Source organism: Rattus rattus, chromosome 5 (genome assembly GCF_011064425.1).
Source record: "Rattus rattus isolate New Zealand chromosome 5, Rrattus_CSIRO_v1, whole genome shotgun sequence".
NCBI lineage: Eukaryota > Metazoa > Chordata > Mammalia > Rodentia > Muridae > Rattus > Rattus rattus.
Window position 1 is genome coordinate 33,566,180 of NC_046158.1, and position 14,416 is coordinate 33,580,595.

General features: G+C 38.7%; 1 protein-coding gene across 1 annotated transcript in view; it reads right to left on the reverse strand.

Annotated features, from left to right (window-relative positions):
• Hnmt (histamine N-methyltransferase) overlaps positions 1–13,969 on the reverse strand; it is a 32,851-nt gene extending 18,882 nt beyond the window's left edge. The window contains exons 1-2 of the mRNA XM_032903308.1: positions 13,609–13,969; positions 2,676–2,728 (exon numbers count right to left, since the gene is read on the reverse strand). Coding sequence (XP_032759199.1) covers positions 2,676–2,728; positions 13,609–13,919 — 364 coding nt within the window. The 5' untranslated portion in view covers positions 13,920–13,969. The remainder of the gene's footprint in view (positions 1–2,675; positions 2,729–13,608) is intronic.
• Positions 13,970–14,416: the final 447 nt, after the last annotated feature.

Genomic DNA, 14,416 nt, shown 5'->3' on the forward strand with positions numbered 1-14,416 from the left:
ATAGCTACCTCGATGGACCTCTCTCTGGTTTTCCACATGGCATATATATGGATATATAGTCTATATATAAATATATTGATTCTACATATATTCTAACCCCTCCCGTGGGCTATGTACAAGTTTGCTAGTTGGTAAAGAACAGTTGATACTTGGGGGTAAAGGATAATAAACTGTTAACAAGGCCAGCAAGGATGACTTTTTTTGCAAGAGGAATGGGGAGAGTGAATGGCCCTAGATGGCAGTTGCTTTTTCACTTATGGGCATTTTTAGTTTGTTTGCTTTGGGCATGTGTTTCTCAATTGTGCTGGGAGAAATGGTTTCACTGCCATAAATGGAAAGAACACATTTACCAAAGGTATGTAGAAAATCAGCTGAAGTTGAAGAGTAGAAAACCTGGACAGTGAACCTGCAGTCTGGTAACTGACTATGGTGAGATCCTGTGGTGTATACTATGGGAACTGAGCACAAAGTATAGAACAAAACCAATGACCAGATTTGCAAGAGATTAGAGTTTAGAGACTGACTTGGAAGGACAAAGTCAAGGATGATATAAACCTCTTAATTCAAGATGGTAAAATATGAGAAGTATTGCTTCTCTAAGACAAGATATGTGATACTTCAATGGATGGTGCTTGCCTTGAGTTTGTCAGATAAGCATTACCTAGTTGCAATATGTAAATCCAAACTATATGAAATACCACTCATTGATAACAAGGACACATTGTCTACACAGTTGTTAAATGTACTACTTACTTATTTCATTTGATTAATAAAAGCTAAGTATATAATTTTCATTTTTCTTGAAGTTCTTCTTATGTTTCTGACCAGTTTCTTAGGAAGAATGACCTAAGAAGATTCCATATTCTTTCCTAGAGAAAGCCTGGTATCAAAACAATGTTCGGCCTCCAACAAAAGAACTCTGAGTATTCTTCCTTTTATTTTGATAAATTCTATTAGTGCCTAGGTGTATCTTGATGTAAAGAATAGTGTACAGTGGGGTTGGGGATTTGGCTCAGTGGTAGAGTGCTTGCCTAGGAAGCGCAAGGTCCTGGGTTCGGTCCCCAGCCCCGAAAAAAAAAAAAAAGAAAAGAAAAACAGAAGAATAGTGTACAGTGTTTATAAGATAGTTTGTAAATAGTATTTATAAGATAGCTCATAAGAATGTGGATACAGAGAAGCTCAGGAGACAGAGGCAGGAAGATTTCTGAGTTCAAGGCCAGACTTGCCTACAGAGAAAGTTCCAGGACAGCCAGGATTATACAAAGAAACCTCATTTAAAAAAAGAAAAAAAACAAAAAATGAGTGTGAATACATTTGCATTAGAAATTCAATTTATTTTATATTAAAAGACAATTAACTACACCATAACAGGTGTAGTTTTGTATGGTTTTTTTTTATACTCTCTAAAGCACATGTGATGCTATCAAGTCATAGACCTGATGCTAGGAGGCTATCTGAAACTCATATGCAACACCTTAGAAATGACTCTCTTTACTAAGTCAATTAAGAGGATATTCTTTGGGTAACTCATCACAATCAACAATAACCTCGATTTGTCTTTGTTGCTGTCTTTATCTAGGTGGTTAAAGATAACAGAGTGAATGGATTTTAGGATTAGCCTTATTACATTATAGCACACTGAATTTTATGAAGAAATGAACACATATGCCATCATAAACTGGCTATTCTTTTTCACTCACAGGCTCTTGATTTCCTTTGCATTAATATGGGTTACAATACACCACATTGATATGGCACTGAACAGATTATAGTTAACAAGATTAGGACACTCAGTATATATAGTTTCCACTTAGACTATAATATAACTAGGTCAGCATGTTTTATATTAATATATTTTAAGTCAATGATGACTAATACCTTCAAATGAAACAAATACTACCCTTGAGAAGAAACTTGTTCTTTTAGTGTTTCAGAGTGTTTGTCTTACAGGAGGAACAGCATCTGCTCAGCACTTTGTAAATGCTTTCTTATTCCAGTCCAGTAGAGAAGACTTGGTGTTTCCATTTTGCTAATGAGACAAATGTCAGCTTATGTATCAGTTAAAGTTACATAGTTCATTAGGGATAGTTACAAAAGACACATGTATCAACCTGCTTTTCTAGAGTTAGTATTTTTTCCTCTAGAATTAAAAATTCTTAAGGATAATAAGGTCAAGTGATTCTAATAAAACACAGATAAGAAAGTACTTTGAATGATTGAAAATACTTTTAGAATTCATTCAGAAGAAAAGAGCAGTGAGGCCAATTCATTTAGAGATGGGGCTACAATAATGTAAATTAACTATGATACTAAGCATATTTTCACCCATATTGAGATGTTTTTAATGAAGGGAGCTGTGCATCAATTTATATTCTAGTGAAAGTTACCTTTCCTCACATGGACCAATAACAGTGATAATCTTCTAAGTTTTCCTGGTTTTCTACTTACAAAACAAAGAATAAAAAAAAAATCTCATTTCTTACCTGTCCTACAATTTATAATGAAGGCTAATGTCCCAAAGCTTATAAATTTATTGAGAGCAATAATTTGAGTTGAATGATCATAACTTGATATTTTGCAAAAAAGGGAAGTGGCTTTCTAGAGCATGAACAATATGACTATCAAATGCCATGGTGCCTATAGCAGATTATAAATTTTATAAGCATTATTCATACCTGAACCTCCGCCTATACTCAGAATCTTAATTTCTGCTTTTGTTTCTCCAATCCTGAAAAGCAAGCAAACACATAAAATTATACAATTTAAAAAAACATGAAAGGTGCTTTGTCAATTCTGCCTATCAAGTCTATTGATAAGCAAAGGAGATTGAGGAATGGACAGTGTCCAATATGAAAGTGAGGTCATGCCCAGAGCTCCCTGCTACCAAACACCTTGGGAGAGAGAGCTCACCGCCAGTAGAGATGAACTCTCAATCATAAATATCTATGCTCCAAATAAAAGGGCACCTACATACATAAAAGAAACCTTACTAAAGCTCAAAGCACACATTGCACCTAACACAATAATAGTAGGAGATTTCAACACCCCACTCTCATCAATGATCAGATCATGGAAACAGAAATTAAACAGAGACATAGACAGACTAAGAGAAGTCATGAACCAAATGGACTTAACAGATATTTATCGAACATTCTATCCTAAAGCAAAAGGATATACATTCTTATCACCACCTCATGGTACTTTCTCCAAAATTGACCATATAATTGGTCATAAAACAGGCCTCAATAGATACTGAAAGATAGAAATAATCCCATGCTTCCTATCAGACCTCCACGGGCTAAAGCTGGTCTTCAACAACAATAAGGGAAGAATGCCTGCCCACATATACATGGAAGCTGAACAATGCTGTACTCAGTGATAATCTGGACAAGGAAGAAATAAAGAAAGAAATTAAAGACTTCTTAAAATTTAATGAACATGAAGGTACAAAATACACAAACAGGGGACACAATGAAAGCTCTGCTAAGAGGAAAACTCAGCTCTGAGTGCCTGCAGAAAGAAACAGGAGACAGCATATGTCAACAGGTTGACAGCACACGTAAAAACTCTAGAACAAAAAGAAGCAAATACACCCAGGAAGCATAGAAGGCAGGAAATAATCAAACTCAGAGCTGAAATCAACCAAGTAGAAAGAAAAAGGACCATAGAAAGAATCAACAGAACCAAAAGTTGGTTCTTTGAGAAAATCAACAAGATAGATAAACCCTTAGCCAGACTAAGGAGAGGACACAGAGAGTGTGTCCAAATTAACAAAATCAGAAATGAAAAGGGAGACATAACTACAGATTCAGAGGAAATTCAAAAAATCATCAGATCTTACTATAAAAGCCTATATTCAACAAAACTTACAAATCTATTGTTGTAAAAATATAAAAATAAAAATGTATTGGTGTCTTTTACCCCACTAGGTCTGCACCGCGGTGTCCCAAGATATCTGCTAGATATCTTGGCGGAAACACATCCCAGCCGCACACTTTCCTTCACTCAAACCCTCACATAAAAGAACATACAACACAATAATCTTTGACCCAATTGGTAAGATATAATTGCCCACTTAAACATACAAAGCCCGGTACCATCCATCCCTTAGGAACATTGATAACAAACTGTAAATACACAGAGCAGAATCTTAACATCACCCACCATGGCTTCTCCCCTCACTCCGTCTCCTCTCTCCTCTTTTCTCTCCTAGTCTCTTCCCCTTCCTTCAAACTTCTCTTCTGCCCATCCTTCCTTCTCCTCCAATGACAGGCCTCCTTCTATCCTGTACCTGCCCCTCACCAGTACTTTACAGATTCAATGGAGAGGTGGTTCTGGTGAAGTCCCCTGAGTTCTGAGTCCTTGACTAGGCAGCTGTCCTTGGGGCAGTGGAATTAGCATCAAAATACAGTAACTTCAGGGCCAACCACAACATTTCCCCCTTTTTGTCCAGTTAGAAAGCTTTTTCACTTACATATAAATTGAGTACAATTTTAACCATTCTACAATTTGTAAAGCATATCACATTCTCAACACCAAATCCATCACTATATCATGTAAAACAGAACATTTTGTTATCCATTCCAGCTTAAGAAAGGCTTAAAATATATATCTTGGCTAGCTTGTATACTATCTGATAATTATCCAATAAAATATGTATTTTCAGAGTTAAACAGCCTGATAGGCTATGAGAGTATAATCAGTCTTCAACCCCATCAGAAATCTTTGAATGACCAAATATCTATACACATAGGAAGCCTAACACGGCTTCCAGAACTGAGAGGTTGTAGAGGCAAATCTCCACTAGCACAGTCCCCTGTTAGCAACATGTGAACACAAGTCTTCAGCCTTCTGGCCCAAAATCAACTGAAGACTTTTGAAATGCAGATTTTGAAGGGCTGATCACCCTGCTTGGCAGACTTTATCAGTCAACTATTCTGCATAATTTGTCCTTTTCTGGACAGTATTAGTCTGAAGATGAAACAGGCAGTTTTGTGTAGTGGCTGCCTAGCCACAAAGTATTGCCTCACCTGGAGGTAGAGATGTTCACATTCTTCATTAAATCCACCAAAGGGTAACTGTTAGGAGCAGATATGTCTCAACAAAAGATAAATAACTTTAAATCTCAAATTTTGTGGATTTCTGACGTTTTTGAAAACGATCTCCCTATATAAGACAATCTGGACTGTTGTCTCCATATCCTAAATTTTATCTTGAAAGTACTCTCACAAACTCAGAGCCATGACTTTGCTACTTGAATCTTAACTCACAGGTGCAATCAATTCAGAAGTTTGTAATGACAACAATAGAAGGATTGGCTCTAAACCTTGTAAACTTTTTTGACAAAAAAAAATTCTATACCAAAACAAAGATATGATTTAAGCTTAGTTACCAAATGAGATTATGACTGTACAATTCAATCTAGCTAATGCCTCCCTGTTAAATTACATCCAATTTTAAATTCCTCATAAAAACAATTTTAGAATAACCACTTTCAGCCCCCCAAAGTTCAGGGAATTGGGGCAACGACTCCTCTATAACTTCTTCAAGCTGTACATGGGCATTGAGATGTCCTTGTGGGAAGTGGGTAGGAAGAATGAAACAAATGCTGTAGCTGATGTATCCTGACTGGTCCCAGCTGAAAGTCCTTGAGACCAGGAATCCAAGTAGGCACACTCTGTAAAATACAACTCTCAAGACAAAAGTTTAGAATCGAGATATCTTTTTGTTTGATTCTCCTGAATAAATTTTTCAGGCGGTCTACCTCTATCAAATCTGATCAGTATGACTCTGTGAGGTTTCCAGAGCCTAATCACACTTTTTAAAAACACAAAGACAAAATCTTTCTCCCAAAATACTGTGTTCCTTAGTCTGAAACCAGAAAAGCTTGTATCTTGCACTATCTCTCCCAGAGTAATAATATAACCATATAACTCAAAGTCACGCCCATCATGAAGATTAAACAATTTTTAAAAAAGGAAGTAAGCTAAACAATGAGCCTGATAGGCTTTTGTACTCTATGATATCAGGAAATGAACCCAAAATTTCCGTGGAGCCCACATTAAGAGATTTCGAGCTTCCTGTTGTGGTAAATATCAAGAGTAACCACAAACCCTCGCTAGCCAGCATCAACGAGCCATATGGCCTTTAGCAGGGTAATTCATAAGACAAACCAAATACTTCCCATCAATTCCAATATCAATAAGCAACATATCAAACCAGGACTTTAGCCCAAAATATCTCAATCTGTCAAACTCTCTATCCGGAGCCACAGATTTTTATTTAACCTTAATAACTTCTATAATATATGCCTGCATTCACTCTCCCTGGTGTTACAGACATTTATCACAACTCTCTACTTGGAGTTAGTGACCAATTTTTCCCTATCTAAGTTCCAAACCATAGATAAAAATCCCCAAATGATTCCACCACGTGATTTGGGTAATCTCTGTACTCTCCTTAAAACAAACTTAAACACCTTCTATCAATTCTAAAACCAACAAACAACTTAAAACTCAGGACTTTAGCCCAAAATATATCCATCTGTTAAGCTCTCTACCCGGAGCCACAGATTTTTCTTTAACTTTAATAATTTCTACAATATATGCCTGCATTCACTCTCCCTGGTGTTACGGACATTTCATCATAACTCTCTACTTGAAGTTAATGACTAATTTTGCCCTATCTAAGTTCTGAACCTTGGATAAAAATCCCCACCTGATTCAGGTAATCTCTTTACTCTCTTCTTTCTAAAAACAAATTCAAACCTTTTAATAATACCTGTAATTAAGAAGTAGCTTGTCTAACTAGGATTTCAACCCAAAATTCCCGAGGAACCCACGTTAAAAAGAATATGAGTATCCTGAAAGACTTTCTAAACAACATTATTTAAAAAGCAGCTTTTAATCTCTAACTCTCTGAGTTGCCATTACTTCTCACACAGCAGGGGACCTACAGCCTGGCAGCCCAGGTGGCTTCCCCATTTCTTTGTTTGAATTCCCATGCTTAAGATATCACATGACTTAACCTGGCCCTGGACTCCTCCTACTTGGAAAATAAAAACTTTCTCTCAACTCTCAGGATTACTAGTGGATTCTTGCCCATCATATTGGATCGCCATTTTACCAAAAGCGATCTACAGATTCAAAGCAATCCCCATCAAAATACCAATCCAATTCTTCATAGAGTTACAGAGAACAGTATGCAAATTCACCTGGAATAACAAAAAACCCAGGATAGCTAAAACTATCAACAATTAAAGGACTTCCTGGGGAATCACTATCCCTGAACTCAAGCAGTATTACAGAGCAATAGTGATAAAAACTGCATGGTATTGGTACAGAGACAGACAGATAGACCAGTGGAATAGAATTGAAGACCCAGAAATGAACCCACACACCTATGGTCACTTGATTTTTTGACAAAGGAGCTAAAACCATCCAATGGAAAAAAAGATAGCATTTTCAGCAAATGGTGCTGGTTCAACTGGAGGTCAGCATGTAGAAGAATGCAGATCGATCCATGTTTATCACCCTGTACAAAGCTTACGTCCAAATGGATCAAGGACCTCCACATCAAACCAGATACACTCAAACTAATAGAAGAAAAAGTGGGGAAGCATCTTGAACACATGGGCACAGGAGAAAATTTCCTGAACAAAACACCAATGGCTTATGCTCTAAGATCAAGAATTAACAAATGAGATCTCATAAAACTACAAAACTTCTGTAAGGCAAAGGACACTGTTGTTAGGACAAAACGGCAATCAACAGATTGGGAAAAGATCTTTACTAATCCTACAACTGACAGAGGGCTTATATCCAAAATATACAAAGAACACAAGAAGTTAGGCCGCAGGGAGACAAATAACCCTATTAAAAAATGGGGTTCAGAGCTAAACAATGAATTCACAGCTGAGGAATGCCGAATGGCTGAGAAACACCTAAGAAGTGTTCAACATCTTTAGTCATCATGGAAATGCAAATCAAAACAACCCTGATATTTCACCTCACACCAGTGAGAATGGCTAAGAGCAAAAACTCAGGTGACAGCAAATGCTGGCAAGGATGTGGAGAAAGAGGAACACTCCTCCATTGTTGGTGGGATTGCAGACTGGTAAAACCATTCTGGAAATCAGTCTGGAGGTTCCTCAGAAAATTGGACATTGAACTACCTGAGGATCCAGCTATACCTCTCTTGGGCATATACCCAAAAGATGCCCCAACATATAAAAAAGACACATGCTCCACTATGTTCATAGCAGCCTTATTTATAATAGCCAGAATCTGGAAAGAACCCAATGCCCTTCAACAGAGGAATGGATACAGAAAATGTGGTACATCTACACAATGGAATATTACTCAGCTATCAAAAACAATGACTTTATGAAATTGTAGGCAAATGGTTGGAACTGGAAAATATCATCCTGAGTGAGGTAACCCAATCATAGAAAAACACACATGGTATGCACTCATTGATAAGTGGCTATTAGCCCAAATGCTTGAATTACCCAGATGCCTAGAACAAATGAAACTCAAGACGGATGATCAAAATGTGAATGCTTCACTCCTTCTTTAAAAGGGGAACAAGAATACCCTTGGCAGGGAATAGAGAGGCAAAGATTAAAACAGACACAGAAGGAACACCCATTCAGAGCCTGCCCCACATGTGGCCCATGCATAAACAGCCATCCAATTAGACAAGATGGATGAAGCAAAGAAGTGCAGGCTGACAGGAACTGGATGTAGATCTCTCCTGAGAGACAAAGCCAGAATACAGCAAATACATAGGCGAATGGCAGCAGCAAACCACTGAACTGAGAATAGGACCCCCGTTGAAGGAATCAGAGAAAGAACTGGAAGAGCTTGAAGGGGCCCCATATGTACAACAATGCCAAGCAACCAGAGCTTCCAGGGACTAAGCCACTACCTAAAGACTATACATGGACTGACCCTGGACGCTGACCTCATAGGTAGCAATGAATATCCTAGTAAGAGCATCAGTGGAAGGGGAAGCCCTGGGTCCTGCTAAGACTGAACCCCCAGTGAACTAGATTGTTGGGGGGAGGGCAGCAAGGGGGGGAGGATGGGAGGGGAACACCCATAAAGAAGGGGGGGGAGGGGATGTTTGCCGAAACCGGAAAGGAATAACACTCAAATGTATATAAGAAATACTCAAGTTAATAAAAAAAAAAAAAAGTGACTTTATGAAATTCATAGGCACATGGGTGGAACTGGGAAATATCATCCTGAGTGAGGTAACCCAATCACAGAAAAACACACATGGTATGCACTCATTGATAAGTCGCTATTAGCCCAAATAATCGAATTACCCTAGATGCACAGAACACATGAAACTTAAGAAGGATGACCAAAATGCGAATGCTTCACTCCTTTAAAAGGGGAACAAGAATACTCTTGGCAGGGAATCAGGAGGCAAAGTTTAAAACAGAGGCAGAAGGAACACCCATTCAGAGTCTGCCCCACATGTGGCCCATACATGTACAGCCACCCAATTAGATAAGATGGATAAAGCAAAGAAGTGCAGGCTGACAGGAACCGGATATAGATCTCTCCTGAGAGACACAGCCAGAATACAGCAAATACATAGGCAAATGCCAGCAGCAAACCACTGAACTGAGAAGGGGACTCCCAATGAAGGAATCAGAGAAAGGACTGGAAGAGCTTGAAGGTGCTTAAGGCCCCATATGAACAACAATGCCAACCAACCAGAGCTTCCAGGGACTAAGCCACTACCCAAAGACTATACATGGACTGACCCTGGGCTCCAACCTCATAGGTAGCAATGAATAGCCTAGTAAGAGCACCAGTGGAAGGGGAAGCCCTTGGTCCTGCCAAGACTGAACCCTCAGTGAACATGATTGTTGGGGGGGAGGGTGGAAATAGGGGGAAGATGGGAATGGGAACACCCATAGAGAAGGAGGATTTGGAGGATTTAGGGGGATGTTGGCCTGGAAACTGGGAAAGGGAATAACAATCGAAATGTAAATAAGAAATATCCAAGTTAATAAAAATGAAAAAAAAAAAAAGCTCTGCTCTTAGGGGAATTTTATGCCACCAGGGAGACAAATAATAAACAAAAGTAACAAGTTAAGAAACAAACAAACAAAAAAAAACCCAAACAACAACAACAACAACAACAAAAAAAAACAAAGAAAAAAAAAAGAAAGGGAGGTCATGTCTGTGGCTCTGATTTATTTCTGTTGCTCTTGTTAGAGTACCTGAAAGCACAGGAGTATGCACCCTGCCCAGCTTGAAAGTGGGAACCATGGCTCTGGCAGGCCTTGCCTCCCTCATTCCCTCTGTCTTATTAGAAAACATTTGATTACATCCCTAAAGGTAGCCACCAAGGTCTATTCCCTTATTTGGCTACTTCCTCCTTCTGAGACTAACCACCAAGGCCCGACTAAAAATGGATTAGAGTCCACCAATCAAAAGCCCCCTTTGGTTTACCTAATTAACATGTCCAATGAGAATATACCACCGTATATTAGTTCATTTTAACACAGGTCTCCCTTTTTTCTCTTTTTAAAAATTACACCTGTAAAGTCATTTGTTGCTGTTTTTCTGCCTGAGTCAGAAAGCAACTACTTTAACTTTCCTTCCCAGCTTAATAAAGGATTTCACTGTGAGTGGTTCATGTCTAATTCTGGTTTGGGAGGGAACCCCCAGTATGCAGAGGTTCTCCTCCAACAGACTCTATTCCTTCCTTGAATTTGGATAGATAGAAGCACTACTATAAATATCTAGCATGTAAAATGTGGCATTTCTTTGGAGACTAGAAAATAAGAATGGAAAGTTCTGTCAATCTCTGTTGAAATTTTACACTGACAGTATAAAACCTGGGCCTGGGCAAGGACTTGGTGGTTTATGCTACCTCTATAATGTCTTTTTCTTCTTCCTTCCTTCTGTCTTCCTTTCACTAAACAAATATGTGTTTATTGTATGCCTATCCTAGGGATTACATTTCAAAAAATAATAATAAGATTGGACTTTCAACCTAAAATCAGAGTACATAACCAAAATTTCATGAGTCTTTTACAAATTCTATATAGTCAAAATTGCCTCTAGACTGGATACATTCAGAAGATAGGGAATGGGTCACGGTTGCCTTACACACCTCCACCTTCAGTCTAAACTGTAAGGTTGAAAAAAATCAAGGATCTGGCTAAGCTAAGGGATGAATGTGTACTATCCAAACTGAAAGTACTGAGAAAGGAACCCATAACCTATTGGAAGGATGACATAAAGCTCATTTATCTCCATTTAAGGGCCATGCCTGATTTCGAAAAGAAGGCCAGAAGATACCAGTTCCAGGAACAGACCACAAAATCCAGAAACCAGGTCATAAAACCCCTCCCAAAAGATATCCTGGGGATAACCACAAAATAATTGAAAATATCTTATCTGAGGATGGGCCATCTGTGCTGAGCAGCCCTAACTCATCCTATGGCTAAACATTCATGACATAGGAATGCACAGCACTAACCACCTCTGACCCCCTAGTACACACAAATGAAATGTTAGGTTATGTAATCCTTTTAGAGAGTTCCTCTGGTTCCTATAAGAAGCCCTGCACACCTTTGTCTGGGGTCACCATTTCAAAAAATGGTTGACCCCGGCAGGCTTGTTGTTTCTGTACAATAAATGCTCTTTGTCTTTGCATACGAAATCTGGGGTCTTCCTTCAGTGATTTTCAGACCCTTACACTGGATTTTTAAAAATTAAGAGAAAGGTGTAAAGAAGTTATAGTTTCGGATAGAATTGTCTATTTGGTATCTGCTGTAATATTTTAATGGTATTTAGCTTGAACATGTCATATACATGCATAATAGGTTTGGATCAAATTTACCCACTAGTCCTTCCCCTTTAATTCTTCTTTTTTCTCCCCCAACTACAATTCCCTCCCAACTTCTTGAGCTCTTGTTGTAAAGTCTTAAGTCCACTTATACTTAGTGACACCTATGAGTGCATCGGGTAAGGTGTGGAACCAATGATTTAATTTTTATACCCTTTATCCTATTATGTGTCAATTAATGAGCCTTGTTAAGATACAAAATGCAAGGCTGGGGAAATGATTCAGTTGGTAAATTTCTGGACAAAGGAAGGAGGAGAAAAAGAAAAAGACACATAGAAGTCTGTATTTGCCCAACAAGTCTGCTCTGATTGGGCAAAAGAGCTACCATAGGAGACTAACTCCACAAAGAAATTCAGACAGCATAAGATAAAACACAAGGTTTCTTTGTTGTAAATTAGCTCTGCAGTCAGTCACTCCTTACTAGTTTTACACTTACTTCTTGCAGCAATTTACCCCCAGATAGGTGACTTGACTCTCTTCTGTCACCTCAATACTGCTTATCAGCTTGGAGGCAAATTGAACACATTAATCAAAAATTAATGATAAATAAAGGAGTCTGTGAGAATAGAAACCAGTTTCACTGATAATGGTAAACTAATTTTTTTTCAGAATCATATTGATAATATTAAGTTGAAAGGAAAAGATAGTTTTGGGAAGAGTGACAGTAACAGATAAAGTAGACGAATTTAAATCGATATTGAGAGATAGAGTTTTAAATTAGCCCAAAACTCAACAACAGGACCTGTCTCTGGAAGACAGATTGTTAAAAATGCAAGAGAACTACTTTGCTTATCACCCGGTGTGAGTAACTGTTCTTTGTTCTGCCCCTGTGATGTTTATTTAAGCCCCTACTTGTGCTTTCCAGCCATTGCGTCCTACAGAGAGCACTCCAGGAAACCGGCGGCCCAAGCCTAACCAGAGGTGTTTCAAATACAGATGCTTCATCAATTCTGACAAACTTTTAAAAATAATGAGGACCTGAAGACCTGACCCTTCTCCTGATTTAGTAGCTCTGTTCCAGGAACCAGGGGGCCATAAAACCTTTTGGCGTCCCCTTATCTCCTGGAGCCATAAAACAATCCTGTAACTTGTGGTGCATTCCCCTTTGACATCCCACCATCCCCTGGGTCTCACAGCCTCTGCCTGTCTCCTGCCCGGAGTCGGCCCGGAGATCTCTGTAATAGGTCTCCATAATAAACCCCGCCTTTGCTTATTACATCCAAAATGGTCTCTCTGTGTCTGGGGTCCACGATTTCCCAAGACTTGAGTAAGGGTCTCTCTGCGTGGGATCTTTCAGATATTAGAATTGAGAAGCACTAATTCTATGCTCTGGTGCAAATTGCATTCTGCAATTACGTTTATCTGATTCTAAGGAAAAAATACCAGAATCTATTTGGGACTTTTTAAAATATATATAATCTGAAAAGAGCCTAGAAAAAAAATCTGAGTTTAATGATTTGAATCTTTTTTCCAAATACGGTTGGGCTTATGCCTTTAAAGGCAACAAATAGTTAACACTTAGACTTCTCTGCCAGCTATGCAGCACAAATCAGTCTTGGTATTTTAAGCACAGAGCTGCCTAAGCAAAGCCAGCCCCTTTAGACAAAGCCGGGCAGCAACAACAGGCAGCTTCTGTTGTCTATGACCCTAATTAATCCCAGGGTCTCCTCCACCTCTGCCTACCCCCTGGGCTAGGTTTAGTCCAATGAAAGAAACATCACTCTTTGTTACCTTGCTATTATGCCTGGAAGCTTCTTATCCATGAATTCCTGCATGCACTGGTGTTCCGTTGAATTATTTAGAAATCTCCGAAAAGATTCAACATATCTGCTGTGGTCAGAAAATAAGCTCCTCATGAAAGATGCCATATTGGGTTCTCTAATAAGAACAAGGAAGGAGCTCCGTTTCTCTTCCTCTGCTCCTAGTTCCTTCTTTTCCCTCTTTCTCTCCTTTCCCGTACCAGTTTTCTTAACCCAGCCGTCTCCAAAACCGTGCCAAATAAGTAAAAAATTAATACATGAATAAGAAATAAACAACAGCATCTAAACCTGGTCTGCGTTTGACCTACGCCCCAAACTACCAAACAGCTTACTGCGCCACCGTTCAGGATTTTCTGTACTTTACACCTTGCAGAGCAGAGCTGTAGAGCAGTTTAAGCATTCCAATCACTTCCTGGGTGTTTTTTGGTTTTTGTTTTTTGGTTTGTTGTTGTTGTTGTTGTTCAAGTAAGTTCCAAGTAAGAAAGAGGGTTTTTTGTTTTGCTTTGCTTTTAAGGCAAAAGGCCAGCTAGTGTTTAGACTGACCAGGATTTCTACAAGGCTCTGAATAGAACTTTCAAAAATCTGCAGCTGCGAAAATCTATTGACAACCAACCAGCTGTGTGTGTTTGTTGTACAGTTACCTGCCTTTCGGTATCTTAGTTTTTGTATCTTAGTTTTTGATTCTTAAAGTTGACTGATGATTTCTTCAAATATTGATCGATTTGTTTGTTAATTTGGATACACACTCTGTGTCCTCTGGTTAGTCTGGCTAAGGGTTT